We start from the raw sequence: 16,645 nt of genomic DNA, 5'->3' as shown, positions 1-16,645 counted from the left end.
AGATACACCTGCCATGGTAGAAATACCCAAACAATAAACGTGATGGGAAAAAGTAACTGGGAAAGGAAGAAGCATGGTGGCACCACAAACCTTGTGGCCTTAGGTGCAGCCTGCACTCTTCCTAGTCAGGGGCTAGGAAACATACTTTACTCTTCTTCCAAGCTGTAAGTATCACCTTCAAATGGACAGTTGACAGTCACTTAAAGATAACATTTGTGTCCTCCAGAAAGGGTATGTGGGACTTAGTTTGCCACCTAGTGTCATAATATTTTGTGTCCTTTGTCACCTTCTGTAGGCATTTGATATTGTATGAATAATAAAAAATTCATAAAAGTTTAAAATAAAACATTTTTATTCATGTGCTATTTTGATAGTGATGACTCTGATGATAAATGTTTTAATTTTTAATTAATGTATTAAATTCCTAATAAATAACATAATTTTTAAGTAGTAGTGGCCTGGGCCCTGAGTATTTAATTAATTACCCCTAATATTCTAGCATGACTCCAAAGCTTAATCATGCAAGTAATGTTACTTCTTCTTTTCTTCCCCTAAAAGGAATCTGCAGAAGTTTTCACAGGGGTAATTTTCATTCAAATAAAATAAAGAATAAAGTTAATACCACTTAATAGGATTTTCTTTTTGTGTATTTTTAGAGAATTTGTTTTTTTTAACCAGGAAATTCAGCACACTGTGGACCAAAAGCACTATGTAAAACAACTGATAAATTTCTCATATAAATGATAATTTCAAGTAAAACATCTTATTTTGGCTGTTTCTTCTCTCAAATATTCACACAACTCATTCTATCCCATTAAGAAATTTATCGGCCGGCTCGGTGGCTCACGCCTGTAATCCCAGCACTTTGGGAGGCTGAGGCGGGCAGATCACGAGGTCAAGAGATCGAGACCATCCTGGCCAACATGGTGAAAAACCTTCTCTACTAAAAATACAAAAATTAGCTGGGTGTGGTGGGGGGCGCCTGTAATCCCAGCTATTCAGGGGGCTGCGGCAGGAGAATCGCTTGAACCCGGGAGGCGGAGTTTGTAGTGAGCCGAGATCACGCCACTGTACTCTAGCCTTGCAAAGGAGCGAGATTCCATCAAGAAACAGAGAGAGAGGGAGAGAGAGAGAGAAATTTATCCCCAATATCTGAAGTGTAAACATTCTCAAGCTACAGGAGGTCATATAATCAAGGAGTCCCCAAACCACAGGGGGTACCGGTCCTTGGCCTGTTAGGAACCATCCGCAGCACAGCAGGAAGTGAGCTGCAGGCAAGCTAACATTAGCCTGAGCTGGGCATCCTGTCAGATCTGCTCTGGAGTTAGATTCTCAGGACAGTGAACCCTGTTGTGAACTGCGCATGCAAGGGATCTAGGTTGTATGCTCCTTATGAGAATCTTTCTAATGCCTGATGATCTGCGGTACAACAGTTTTATCCCCAAACCATACCCCCGCCCCATCCGTGGAAAAAATTGTCTTCCACAAAACCGGTCCTTGATGTCAAAAAGGTTGGGGACTCCTGATGTAACCCATCCTCTGCGGACTAGAGAAGTTTGCTGCGTGTGCAGGGAAAGCGCATAGATTTTGGTATCAGGCAACTTGTATTCCAACTCCAACTCCACGAGTTGTTACTTAACCTCTCCAAGCTCCAGTTTCCTTAACTGAAAATATGGAGAGCTACATTAACCCCGTAAGATTGTATTAGATGACATATATTTAATTTATACAAAAATTGCTTGGAACACAGTAAATTCATCTAAAAATTTGACAATTATCCTATCTCAACACAGAACAGGCATGCTTTCTAAAACCTTTATAATAGAAACATCTGTTTTTGAACACTTAAAAATAGAATGCTCCAAATAAAACCTGTCTTTTTAGGAATTTAGATCGTTACTAACTTCTTTGTTGCTATAAATATCTTTCCTACATTTTGTCAAAATACTTCCAATAGCATTCTCATTTTGTACCTCTCTTAACGTAACCATCCAACAATTCTAAAGACCCGTTGACTTTCTACACACACTTATTTTTCACTCTCTATTAAAAGAAAATTCTCCTGAGGAAAAAATGCTATTGTGGTTTTATATTTAATTCTAAAAACAATCTTTATAAAGTCAGTTCAAAGGCTCTGGAACTTACTAGAATACTTAGTTACTAGGCAAACTTCTCGTTATATTTTAACAGATATAATCCTACATGGTAAGTAACGCTCAGACAGTTTAAGCAATTTGATCCGGGTCGTGGATTCCAGTGCCCTGGGTAAAGAAAACTAAAGTTCAGTTCTGACTCCAAAGACCAGACTAACTTCCAACAAACATGGAAAAGGAATAAGTTGAGACACACACCTTGTGATCTTGTGTGTGTCTGTGTGTGTTCCCCCCCCCCCCCCATTTCCTTTCTTAAACATACTTTTTTTCCCTACATAGATAATTTTCTCCCGTGGTCTTACTTAATTTGATAATTTTTCAATTCTGCAATTTACTATAAATGTAGACACAGTTAAGGTAAATTTTATGTATCTAAACTATTACTTTTTCTAAGTAAACTTGCCACAACTTATAAATTTTCTAATTAAAATTCTAATTCATTCAGTTTTGCCAACATTTGCTTTGACTCATTAAGGATATAAAATAGTGGAATAAATATTCATAATTTCCTTTCTCTCTAGAACAAAATCAGCTCATTTTATCAGAAGTGGAACTTCCTCCCGTTTCTTCAGGTTCCTTATCAACATCATATTGTTATGAACCCAGGAGATCAGCGTAAGACAAGTGTCTATCCCTTTGTTCCCACTCTAGTAAGTTTTGCATTTTTAAGGGGCGAGGGGTACAGGATAAAAATATATATAGTGGCCAGGTGCGGTGGCTCACGCCTGTAATCCTAACACTTTGGGAGGCTGAGGCAGGAGGATCACCTGAGGTCAGGAGTTCGAGATCATCCGGGCCAACATGATGAAACCCTGTCTCTACTAAAAATATAAAGATTAACTGGAGGTGGTGGTGCGTGCCTGTAATCCCAGCTACTTGGAAGGTTAAGGCAGGAGAATCACCTGAACCAGGGAGTAGGAGGTTGCAGTGAGCCAAGATCTGCCACTGCACTCCAGCCTGGCAACAGAGCCAGACTCCCTCTCAAAAAAAAGTACAGTAACTAGAAGCAAAATGCACCCAAAAGTTCTAACTTTAAAAGTAGGACAGTCTTGGCCGGGTGCAGTGGCTCACGCCTGTAATCACAGTACTTTTGGAGGCTGAGGAGGGCAAATCACCTGAGGTCAGGAGTTCGAAATCAGCCTGGGCAATTTGGTGAAACTCCGTCTCTACTAAAAATACAAATTTAGCCTAGCGTGGTGACACATGCCTGTAATCCCAGCTACTTGGGAAGCTGAGGCAAGAGAATCGCTTGAACCTGGGAGGCGGAGGATGTGGTGAGCCAAGATCGAGCCCTTGCACTCCAGCCTGGGCAACAAGAGTAAATCTCCGTCTCACCAAAAAAAAAAAAAAAAAAGTAAGACAATCCAAATATAATAACAAATAACAATAGTAGCAATAGTGACAAATAAGTACTAATTTAATTTAAATCTAACATATATGCCCTAAGTATTTGCTCATATATCATTTCACTTGGTCCTTCAAACAATTCTTTAATGTAGGGGGGGAGGATAGAAACCAGTATCTTCATTTAACAAAGGAAATGTAATATGGGGAAATGTAAGGAAGTACTTGCTCAAACTCTAAGTAACCATTTCCATTTTGTTTCATAAAGTGGATTTGTCTTAAGGAGATTTTTCTAATATGAGCAATAAATAATCCAAGTTCTCCTCAGCCTTTTGATCAGACCATAAAATTAAAGCTTTTTTCTCTTGTTACAGGACCAATAAATATAGCCACCCAATAAAAAGCCTAGTTTGATTTCCCTTACTTCATCTCCAGGAATAATGAAAAGTCCAAAGAAAGGGAAAAATGACAATGTTATAAGTAATTAAACATACTATTTATATTTTTTTAAGGAATCTGCCAGCATCTCTCAGAAAGTAAGTATAAACTGCTTATATTAAATATACTTAAAGAATTACTCTTTATTTATCTATGATGACTTGCTTTTTATTTATAACAATATGTTATTTATTTTGTTGAAATATAAGGAGAAAAATGAAGTAGTTATACATACCAGTCAGGTAAAATGTGTTTATGTATTTACTGGTTCATCGATGAGATATATCTTAGATGCATGTACATTATGTTTTCCCAATCTTATTCCTTATAAGTATCTTTTTAAATACCTAAGTATGAAAGAGGTAATGAATGGATGTCAAGAGGGTCCCAAGAAAATATGCTTGTGTGACATTCGTGAACAACATTGTCAAAGTTAGATATTCCTGAAAAGATTTCTTGTCAGTTTTCTATCACCTTTCTATCACCAATTGGTTGCAAGTTTGTCATCAAATGCTAGACTGGCACTATATTCCTCTTGAATCAGTAGATACATTTTTTTTATTTCTTTCCAAGAATATAAAGCACCTCATTCTAAAACCTAAAAGATGAAACAATTTAATGGCAGTGTATTTGAGAAAAACCAATAGTCAAGCATATTTGGAAACAGTATATAATATCAACTCATATAATAAATAACAGGATTTTCTGTATTCTTTAAATTTATTTACTATATTAACTTAAATTTGTCATTGCTAATATAGATTGTTATTTCATTGTTAGAATATACATTAAAAATATTCTGTATATAAAAAACATGATAGTTTTAGTTTGGCATAAAGATTCTGCTGTTTATATAGGGAAGCCCTGCAGAATTAATTGGTTAAAAGACCTGGGACAGTCTTCCTACACCAATGAACAGACACCAAACTTGCCATCATCTTGCTCTACCTCCCTTCCTTTTTACTCCATTGATATGGGAAAGCTAGTTTCCATTTTCATATTAGCCTGTAACTTCTAAGGGAAAGTAGTAGATCTTAATTTGAGACTAATGGAGAGTTTTATAAATAGGAAATAGGAAAATTTCACTGTTTTGTAAACATCTGCATTTTTCTTAAAGGAAGAATTATTGAATTTATCTAAGTTTTATAGGGATGTTTGAACACATAAAAATTTAAAAACACTTACTGAGACATATCCTCATTATCAGAATTAAAATATTTTACATTTTTGCCAGTAATATGGAGACATAGCAGATGATGTGTATGTGAGAGTATATGCATCTATATGCATAAGTTTATTTATATATCATTCTTCGAATACATATTTAAGCTGATTTTTCCCTTATGTTATAATATTGATGATCACCAAAAAACTGAAAACATAGGAAACCAGTGATAATGAAAACAAACAACTACTTTTGTCATAATTTTATGAATAATCAAGTAAAGGAGGTTTAAACTTGCATGAATCAACTAACCAAACTAAATTTACCAGTTCCCATGAGAAATGGAAGCCTAATCAGTCAGTGGCTTACATTCTTTGTTAAAATTTTTTCGGTTAATTCCACTGTGTACAACTTCATTAGTTTCCTAATGATAAATGTTGTTTCTATTTTTTAATTAGAAAAATAACAATATTCTTATAATAATTTATTTTATACATATACTAATAAATTAATATGATACATTTCTAAAAGTGAAATTTTGGGGTTAGAGGATATGTACATGAAATTTATATAATATTTTTGTCACAAACTTTAATACCACAAATTAATAAGTAATACATATGTCACCATAAATTATGAGTATTGTAATTAATACTTATAGTTCTATATTTTATAACAGTTTTATTTCATACATAACATATATGATCCTAAACAGGATTTTGTTTTGCTTGTGTTTATTTCTCTTTAGAACATTCATTTTAGACAATAACATTACTTTTAATAAAGTTAATATATTAAGTAATAAATTGCTTTTACCACACAGTAAGTTCTCATAGCTAACGTTAGACTCTGAGTATGACAAGATGATATCAGAAAGATCCTAAGGGCCTTATTTCCTCTTGAAAATCTCCTTCAAGTAACTTATATTAGTGTTTAGTTTGGGCTTCATTTCTTTTGAAAAGCATACATACCCTGAATTTCAAAGTAGTTTCTCTCTGTGTAGTCTGGTTTGTTTTCGAGATTTACAAAGAATATCATACTTGATGTAGCCTCCTTGGTGTTGCATTTTTCCCTCAATAGATTTCTAGCACATTCATCCATATTGTCACTTGCAGGTATAATCGACCTGTTTACACTGCTGATGATATTCCACAATTCAGTCCTCTAGTGCTCTGTAATTAGAAGGCATTTGAGTTGTTTAGGTTTAGTATATTTATTTTTAGTTTTGGTAGGTATTTTCAAACTATTTTTCTTTGAGGTGAACTAAAATTTTTTCCAGCCACTAATAAATAGGAATTTACAGTAGCTTTTTGACCGAGTGGTTGGCATTTCTGATGCAACACTCTTCTAGATCTTGAAGCAGTTTTAGAAACTCATTCATGGGCATTATGCAAGAGAGACCAGAAAGAGACTTCTGCTCCAGGCAGGCCTCAATGGGAGCAGTGACAACCCAAGACCACCCCATCAGACAATGCCAACCTGGGAGGTTTATAGATAGCTGATAGATTTAGTTTATAACCTGGCAAGATCTCCATAGCATGATTTTTCATCTTGCATAGTTTTCTGAGTTTGTTACAGAGGCAATTGAAGAGATTTTTCTGCTTCTGAAGGTATTAATTGTGACACAGAGTAAAAAATAAAGTCAGACTTGAGACTGAGGTAAGAAGCAAGGAGGAGATCAGGCCCTAAAAAGAAATCTTGTCTGTGGTCAGCAAAGCAGCAGCAGGGTATCTGAGATAGCCCTCGCCCTAGCCTTGGACAAAGAGGGAATTTCACGAAGGAGGGGAGGAAAAGAGAGATCAGCGTCCAGATTTGTTGTTAGTGATCCTCCAAAGGGCATTGCTTCTCCGAATCCAGATCCTCTCTGGGAAGGGAATCTTTTAAATTAGTTTTTTGCTTTCCTGTAAGTTTTCATTCTTGTAAACTTTTAAACTTGCCAATTTGTTTTTTCCCCTTACCTGTTCTCTATCCAAGCTATTATTTATATAATATTTTTTCCTGAAATGTTTTTTCAAAACTTGTTATTGCTAATAAGAAGAAATGTTAGGCCGGGCACAGTGGCTCACACACTTTGGGAGGCCAAGGCGGGTGGATCACCTGAGGTCAGGAGTTTGAGACTAACCTGGCCAATATGGTGAAACCCCATCTCTATTAAAAACATACAAAAATTAGCCAGATATGGTGGCAGGTGCCTGTAATCCAAACTACTAGGGAGACTGAAGCAGGAGAATCACTTGAACCCAGGAGGTGGAGGTAGAAGTGAGCCAAGAGAGTATGATTGCACTCCAGCCTGGGCGACAAGAGAGAGACTGTCTCAAAAATTTAAAAAATACAAATAAAAATAAAAGAAATGTTATATATACTTAACTTACAAGTTTGATTATATATATGTTTTAAATAAACATGCAATTATCAAAATTATTTAAATGAGTTGCCTAAAAGTATGTGCTTCCTAAATTACTCTTATGAAAAATTCATTCATTCAATTATTATTTATTTAAGAAATATTGTATTTAGCAAATACCATGTCCCTTACATGTTTCCAGATCTTAGAGATAAAAAAGTGATTAAAAGAAGCATTACAAAGAAATTTATTTTTATTATTCTCCTTTACAAAAGAGTATTTTTCTCCGTACATCCAAGTGAAAATTATGTATAATCAATACACTGAGAACAATGTGTCTAATTCTTGTTTTTTTCCTTTAAGGAAACACCAAAAAAGACTGTTAATATGGTAAAGTATTGTTTCTATATGAAGCTGTATTTGATTCATATTTCTGAAAACTAAACATTAAAATATTAATACTCCTGAAATTCTCCTCTTTTAATAAAATTGAGTGATATTTTAGTTTACGTAAAAATCCTCTTTACTCCTTAACTGTGATTTTCTCAATTAATATAAATTTTTTTCAGTCAAGACCTTCCATGTTAGCAAGACCTCTCAACATAGCCTAAGTATTCTGTTTTTTGCTGCTGCTTTCTCTTTTTAAAAAACAGATTTCTACCATTTTTTGAACTGAAAATTTTATTGCAATTAGTCTTTTACACCTGTCATAATAATACCTTTGCTGTAATACAAAAAAGATCTTTTGTCTACAAATATTAAGAATATACTGCTAAGTATTTAATTGCCCTGATTCTAAAATTTTGATTATTATACTTTTTATTTCTCAAATAATGTTCTAGTAGATTATCTCTAGGGAGGAAAATGATAATTTAAAAATCAAACAATTAACCAGTTCATTGAGAAATACTCTGTTTCTTGCTGTTGACTAATTATTTTAAGTAAATTAGGTGTTATGCTATTGACATATCGAATGTAAACAAAAGAAAACCCTTGTAAAACATACACAGACTCAAAGTCATGTTAGAGGTCTGGAATGAACCATCTACATGGTCAAGAGCAGCTGTTCTATCACACACTTTCAGATAATATGTCTGACCTCTGTTACATTTGAAAAAATGAATTTTTAAAATAAGACAGTCAAATCAGGATTCTGTCAGTTGCCTTCACTGTAGTTTAATATCGTTTAGGAGTTGAATACTGGACTGGGTTACAAGTTATGTAAATCACAGGTTCAGGGAACACCCACTGTGAGAGAAAGTGCCAAGTGGGAGAGCACAGTTGGAAAGGGTCTTGAGAAGATGAAGTATGAATTGTGGCACAGGATCTTGTGGCCTGGGGCCTAAAGCAAGCCAGATCTTCCTTCTTAGTGCCTTGGGAAACATGCTTTACCCTTTCTCTCCACCTCAAACTGTGGGCCTGTGGACACTAATCTAAAAAACATTGGTCCTCCAAGAAAGAACATGCAGATTTTGCCACACACCTCAGTAGGCTTAGTTATTTTTCCTCTCTCTCTTTCTCTCTCTCTCTCTCTCTCTCTGTCTCTCTCTCTCTCTTTTGCATCTGCCCATATTACTTGGAAATTTGACATTATATGAACAATGTAGGTAAATGGAAAATATGAAATAAAATGTATTTTCAGTCAGGTACCATTATGTTGACACAGGATATATCCTTTTAATGTGTACTTACATTCATTTAATTCAGAACAGATTTCTATAAAGTAAGACTGTGTTTTTTGGTAGTAACAACTTGACCCTGAATTATTAAAATAATTAGCCCTAATTCTATATTATTATGATATGGACAAAAATTACTATTGGGTTATCCCAGTGTGGTTATTTATTCATTTTCTTTCCCTAAGGAATCAACTGAAGTATTCACCGAGGTAAGTAAGTTTTGTTCGAGCAAAATTAATAAAATATAATGTCAAAACATTTTCTTTTGTATTTTATGACCAGTTATTTTTGTTATTAGCAGAAAACTGAGCTGACTGAAGAAGCAAAGAATTACCAAAAATATCTGGTAAATTTTCCATACAATCATAGCATGATTAGATTTTACTTGGAAACTGCCAAGTCGCAATCCTCTTGACCAAAAAAAAAAAAAAAAAAAAAAAAAAATACTATGTTTACCAAGTTCTAATTTTTATAAAAGTCTTCTTATACTTTTAAAAATGGTTACGGAAGCACTCGCCAACTGTACCACTTACATTATTGCTAAGTATCCACCCAACAATTATTCCATGGCAATTCTAAAATTCCATTGATTTTCCACTTTGTAAAAATGATAACTTAGCCTAAAAGAAGATGCCACTGTATTTAATTCCAAGTTAAATCCCTACAACAATCTGTGGCTAAATCTATATAGATAAATAGAACATAGAAGAGGGAAATATGTACTCATAATAAAATATATGGGAGACATTGTGCAAGCAAAGTACTCTTTCCGTATTAATTCTTTTACTTCTACAAGACAAATAATACTCAGAGAGATTAACTGGCTCAGTGTCATAGATTCCACTAAGGTAAATCACACATTCTATATGACTCTGAGTACCAGAATTTTCCTACCAGAAATAGAAAATAAACCACAACTGGGGTCACTTATCTTGGTCAAGAAATTATCTTCTTGCCTTTTTACATGTATTTTTAATTTTATTTTTCTTTGTTTTTGATTTCTTTCACTCAAGCACTGTGGCTTTGGGGTCTGAATTAAGCAAAGAATTTTCTTACTTCTACAGTTAATTCTATAAATGTAAGCATAGAGTTAATTTTGTATGAATCAATTTTCCTTTAATTAGATTCATTTGGTAAAATGTAGAATTTATCCAAATAAAGTTTTGATTCATTTGGTTATGTTCAGGTCTCTCTGATTCATGGGATATCGAGATAATTATTTATATATTTTTCTAGAAAAAAATCAACCAATATTATCAGTTCACCTTGCCCCAATATGTAAAATATCAATATCGCAAAATTATGGAACCATGGAAAAGCATAAAGACAAATGCTTACCAAGTTATCCCCACTCTGGTGAGTGCTCTCTTTTTATTTGCAACTTAAAAATAGTTATCTTTTGTGCTAAAAGTAAACTGGGGGGATGAAATTGACATAATCCCAATAAACTCAAGTAGAAGCTGAAACAAATAAAAAGTCTAAGCTAGAAATTAAATAATAAGTCATAATACAAATACAGCCTAATAAATAAAAACAATGCTACAACAGTATCTGAAATTGTAAAAAGTAGCTGGACCAAGTGCTAGTTAACGTTTATCCTTTATCTTATTTTTTTTTTCAAAAAAAACCAGACATTTGACCTAGGAAACATTTCTTCTAACATGAAGAATGAATGAGAGAACAGGACATTGAACCCAGAGAACTAAAATGTATTATAAACAACATGGGTTTTGGAATCAGGAGACCTAATATAAATAGGCTTTTGAACTTAGGCAAGTCACATTATTTCTCTGGATATTTTTAAATATGATTTAGTTTTTTAGATATGCATGTAGCATTTAAAAGTGTCTTCCATATAATTTGAGAAAAATCAGAATTTAGTACCTATGATTTGCATAGGAGATGGAGATTTGTTCCTGTACATTTTTTTAAATAAAATTCTTCAATATTTTGTCTTTTCTCTTCAAAGAGGGATTTTTAAGATTCTTGAATTCACTGCTTCTACTTTACTTCGGTAAGTGCCTTTAGGCCTAGAATTTAAGCAATAACTTTTATGTGAAGAAAGTGATATTAAATAACATTATTAAGTAATATACTTTCAACTTTAATTAAATCATATTTTGGTTTATAAAGTGTTTTAAATTTTGCTTTCATCTTTTCGACTCACAAATGTAAGTTGTCTGGGTAATTTGCATGCATATTTCATAAATATTTTAAATATAAATTATAGTACATTTCCTCCATAGCTAATGATACATTCAGCCAGAAGCAATGGCTCTGAGTGAAAATTGTCACAGGCATAGTATTCACACAGATGATTTCCTGTCATCTTTGAGCTGTGCCAAGAAATTCAGACCTGGCACTTTGGTTTGAGAAAAGATATGCAATATCAAGAGAGTTTCATACACAATTCAAGCCATTTAAGACAAATTTCCTGCATCATTTTCTCTGGAAAAATTAATGTTTTATACAAAAATTTTTGCTTATTTTTTAAATTTCTCTCTTTGACAATTTATTCAACGGATTTAGGGCCATGATGGCAACTCAAGAAAATTATAATGCCCTTTGTGTAGTCATGTTTTATTTTTCTTATTTTGCTCTTGCAGCATTCAGGTTTATCTTCTATCCTAGAATTCTGTCTCATTTAATTTAAATGCTTTGTTCTTTTTATGTGTCCTGAACATAGATTTCTAACATGACAAAGTAGGTTTCAAAACAATAAATAATAATAGTAATAATAATTTATCGAGGTCATATAGTGCACCAGTTACAATTCTAAGTCCTTGCCTATATTGACTAATTTAATGTTCACAAAATACCTATCAAGTAGTTAATACTATCAGCTGATTTTTTTTCCATAAGTTGTTGGGGTACAGGTGGTATTTGGTTACATGAGTAAGTTCTTCAGTGGTGATTTGTGAGATCCTGGTGCACGCATCAGCCGAGCAGTATACACTGCACTGTATTTGTTGTCTTTATCCCCCCCACCTCACTCTTCCCCTCAAGTCCCCAAAGTCCGTTGTATCATTCTTAGGGTTTTGCATCCTCATAGATTAGCTCCCACATATCAGTGAGAACATATATTTGGTTTTCCATTCCCAAGTTACTTCACAGAGAATAATAGTCTCCAATCTCATCCACATCCTTGAAAATGCAGTTAATTCATTCCTTTTTTGTGGTTGAGTAGTATTCCATTGTATATACATACCACAATTTCTTTATCCACTCATTGATTGATGGGCGTTTGGGTTGGTTCCATGGTTTGCAATTGTGAATTGTGCTCCTATAAACATGCGTATGCAAGTATCTTTTTCTAATAATGACTTCTTTTCCTCTGGATAGATACCCAGTAGTGGGATTGCTGGATCAAATGGTAGCTCTACTTTTAGTTCTTGAAGGAATCTCCACACTGTTTTCTATAGTGGCTGCACTGGTTTACATTCCCACCAGCGGTGTATAAGTGTTTCCTGATCACCACATCTATGCCAATATCTACTGTTTTTGATTCTTTGATTAGCAAATAAAAACATAAAGTGGGGAAAGGACACGCTTTTCAACAAATGGTGCTGGTATAATTGGCTGGCCACATGTAAGAGAATGAAATTTGATCCTCGTCTCTCACCTTACACAAAAATCAACTCAAGATGGATTAAGGACTTAAACCAAAGACCTGAAACTATAAAAATTCTGGGAAATTGGAAAAAAAGAACCCTTCTAGACATTGGCTTAGGCAAGGATTTCATGACCAAAAACCCAAAAGCAAATGCAATAAAAACAAAGATAAGTAGCTGGGACCTAATTAAACTAAGGAGGTTTTGCACAGCAAAAGGAACAGTCAGCAAAGTAAACAGACAACCCACAGAGTGGGAGAAAATCTTCAAATCTATACATCCAACAAAAGACTAATATCCAGAACCTACAATGAAGTCAAACAAACCAGTAAGAACAAAACAGACAATCCCATCAAAAAGTGGGCTAAGGACATGACTAGACAGTTCTCGAAAGAAGATAAACAAATGGCCAACAAACATATGAAAAAATGTTCAATATCACAAATGATCAAGGATATGCAAACCCAAATCACAATGCAATGCCACCTTATTCCTGAAAGAGTAGCCATAATCAAAGTATCAATTGATTTGAGATGAAGAACCTGAGGCAGAATGGAGGATAAATAAATTGTTCATGATAATCCTGAGAAAATAAAAAAGTCCACAAAAATCGAATACAGATTTCCAGCCCTAGGACTCAAATGCTCTACTACCAATGCCGAACTGCACCCAAAAGCCCACGTTAAGGTTTTTTGAGAGGATATTTTCTGACTTTGAGTACATTGTTACAAACTTGATTTTCTTTATTATATTATTTTGGCCTTCCTAATAATGAAAAAGTGTCAGGCAACTTCACAAAGTAATCTCATGTGTACAAGAATAATACCATAATTGTTCTGGATAAGAGCTAAAAATACAGTTGTGTTTTATAAATACTAATATTTCTTACTGCCATTATTCACATATTTATTCCACTTTTTTTTTTTTTTTTTTTTTTTTTTTGAGACGGAGTTTCACTCTTGTCACCCAGGCTGGAGTGCAATGGCATGATCTCAGCTCACTACAACTCTGCCTCCCAGGTTCAAGCAGTTCTCCTGTATCAGCCTCCAAAATAGCTCAGATTTTGGCACCTGCCACCACGCCCTGCTAGTTTTTTTTTTTTTTTTTTCAATATAGACAGGGTTTCAACCTGTTGGCTAGGCTGGTTTTGAACTCCTGACCTCAGGTGTTCCACCCGTCTTGGCCTCCAAAGTGTTGGGATTACAGGAATAAGCCACAGCGCCCATCCTTATTCTACATTTTTTAAAAAGCTTATCATATGTCCCATGATGTGAGAGACCTGAGAGATACAGAATTATAATACCAAATTTACCTTCATTAAAGCCCTTTTTGACAAAGACACAGAAATGACAATACAATGTGCTAACTGCTAATTAGAGATAGAAGGATATAATAATACAACAAGTTCAAGTGATGAATCAGAGATGAAATAGAGGCAGAAGGTATTGAATTGACAGAAAAGTTACAAAAGAAACAGAGAAGCCAAAAAATGTACAGTGTAATTTGAAGAATTTAATTTTAAAATGATTTATTGAAATATGACCCCAAAGTCATTGTACATAAAACATTATTTTACCAAAATCTACATTCTAATTAGATGAAAAGGCTTAAATTATAGGAAGCAGTAATATCTTATATGCCTAATAAGCAACTTAGAAAATAAGATTAAAATGTTCCTTTAAAATTGGCTGAAAATATACATATGTACCATTAATAAATAACAATGCTATTTTTGTATGCTAGATCGAATAAGCTTGCTATTAACTCTCATTCACTAAACTGTGTTTAACTTTATCTCACCAGGAAACAATTTCTCCTTCTACCTCATAGACTGTATTGACTCTATCAAGCAGAAACACAGATAGTTATTAAAAATAATATTATGTGCCATGAATTATCTTAAGCATGAGAAAATGTTAACTCATAATAGTTATAAATAACATTCTGCCAGACTAAGATGGACAAGTGTGTGTGTATACATAAACAAAAACTATCTTCTGTAATATATAAGTCCAGTATTGCTTTTTTTTTTTCTTTTTTTTTTTTTTTTTTTTTTTAGGTTTGCCTGGAAAATCTACCTTTCACAGTTCTCTACCATATTACTTCATACTACCAGGATGTTTGGACAGGCTTATTGTGAAAACAGGAATACTGAGTCAAAGAAGACTTCAGAGTATTTCCTGAATTGCGTATACCCTTCCCATGAGTTCATGTTGAATATGTTGGGTTTGCATTGTGGTTTCATTAGGTTGATGACTACTTAAGATGTTTTTACCAATGCTTCTGAGTTACAAAAACACATTTCTTTTCCCCTCAAAATAAAATTTCAAGTGATTCATTGGTGTATAATCAGCATTTTTATTGTTCATATTGACCACGGAGGCTATTGATGCTAATATAAGCAGTTAATTAACTTAACTTTAAACTAGCTTATGTACCACCAAAATGCTTTATATACACTTTCTGAACACTTCAGTTTTATTTATCATAACCAATAACCTAGAACACTACAAGTTTTATGTTCTCCCACCATGGCTTAGCTCACAGAACTATTAAGCCATCATTCTACCATCTTTCTGATTTATTCATGCATATTATTTGCCACAATTTTAACCTCAAACCTTCACCAGAGCCCTCAGTCCTCATCTCTCAGTCCACTTTGTCAGACTAAAGTATGGAGTCAGCCGCTAAGACTATAAACCTCTCAAGACTCCTCATTAATGGTGTCACCAAATGAAGAAAGAGCAAAAGCAAACACATGGGTGCAAACATGGGCTCTGAGGCATACTTGGGCTCCAAGAGAGTCAACACATCCTGAGAAGATGGAGGGATAGGGAAAGCTATAAGGAAAGCAGATCAGGAAGGAGGGGATAGGGATGAAAGTTATTTGTTAAGCATTTGCTTGTAATGGGAATACATTACAGGAGTTTCCATTGGGGAGTAACATTATATGATATATGTCATCAACGAGTGAAAAACTTTAAATTTTGAAGACTTTATCTTTGACCCCCTAGAATACATCAATCCTTTATAATTCCCATTGTATTCCATTCTATCCAATTCCTCTTAGCATTACTTCCTTTCTTATTCAACTGAACATATCAGGGATTTTCAGAAGTTGACATATGACATATTTTTTGAAAAGGTGATATAAGTAGAAGCCAAGAGAATTTTTCTTTGTCTTCATAGAACCCATTCACTCCATTCCCATCCACTAAGATCCTGATTACATTTCATTGTTTCTACTCTCTATTGGTCTCACTTCCTTTCTTACACAGCCCAGACTTCATGCTTGATTATTTTAAATATTATCTTGATAGCTCATGTAATTTTTCTGCCCCCCTACACTTAGCCAACCCTACCTGGAAAACACGCAACCACACAAAACTCTGAATTTGGTTTCTACTGCCATTCCACAAAACAGATGAATTTTAAAGTAAGTTTATGTTTTTTAAACTGTGCTGGTAACCAAAGACATCTTATCAAACTCTTTTTCTTGTTGACATTAGTGTTAACTGCCTTCAACTCTCCCTAAACTTCAAACTTATCTCACCAGAAAACAATTTTCCTTTCTGCTTCATAGACAACACTGAGTCCATTGAGCATAAACACTATCCACTTCTTAGTAGGACACATCAATAATTTTTCTAAATCTGAATATAACTTTAATTCACTCAAGTTTTAAAGGATATATGACCTTCTTTTAGTTTAAAGCTAACAGCTGTTTTGATGTTTTTTAGAAGTTCCTCTGTGATCCATCCCTTTTGATAATGTTCATTGTAGCAAAAGTAATAATGATGATTTTAATGCCTACAATTGAATAAGCAGCTACGTGGAGTGTAATTTACATATTTGTCTCAATTAACATTACTATTAAATTTCCTACTGTATTATCAATGTAACTATTATTA

At 34.0% G+C, this 16,645-nt stretch overlaps 1 protein-coding gene across 1 annotated transcript; it reads left to right on the top strand.

The window, feature by feature from the left end:
- Positions 1 to 1,210: 1,210 nt before the first annotated feature.
- LOC111524925 (alpha-S2-casein-like) lies at positions 1,211 to 14,622 on the top strand. Its single transcript, XM_023190235.1, has 8 exons — positions 1,211 to 1,263; positions 4,010 to 4,033; positions 7,808 to 7,834; positions 9,309 to 9,332; positions 9,425 to 9,469; positions 10,360 to 10,479; positions 11,095 to 11,137; positions 14,538 to 14,622. The coding sequence occupies exons 3-8, from the start codon at positions 7,832 to 7,834 to the stop codon at positions 14,597 to 14,599; spliced, it is 297 nt and encodes a 98-aa protein (XP_023046003.1). The 5' UTR covers positions 1,211 to 1,263; positions 4,010 to 4,033; positions 7,808 to 7,831; the 3' UTR covers positions 14,600 to 14,622.
- Positions 14,623 to 16,645: the final 2,023 nt, after the last annotated feature.

This window comes from Piliocolobus tephrosceles, chromosome 3, assembly GCF_002776525.5.
Source record: "Piliocolobus tephrosceles isolate RC106 chromosome 3, ASM277652v3, whole genome shotgun sequence".
Taxonomy (NCBI): Eukaryota; Metazoa; Chordata; class Mammalia; order Primates; family Cercopithecidae; genus Piliocolobus; species Piliocolobus tephrosceles.
Note: the sequence above shows the minus strand (reverse complement) of the source record. Positions and strands in the feature narration are given on the sequence as shown.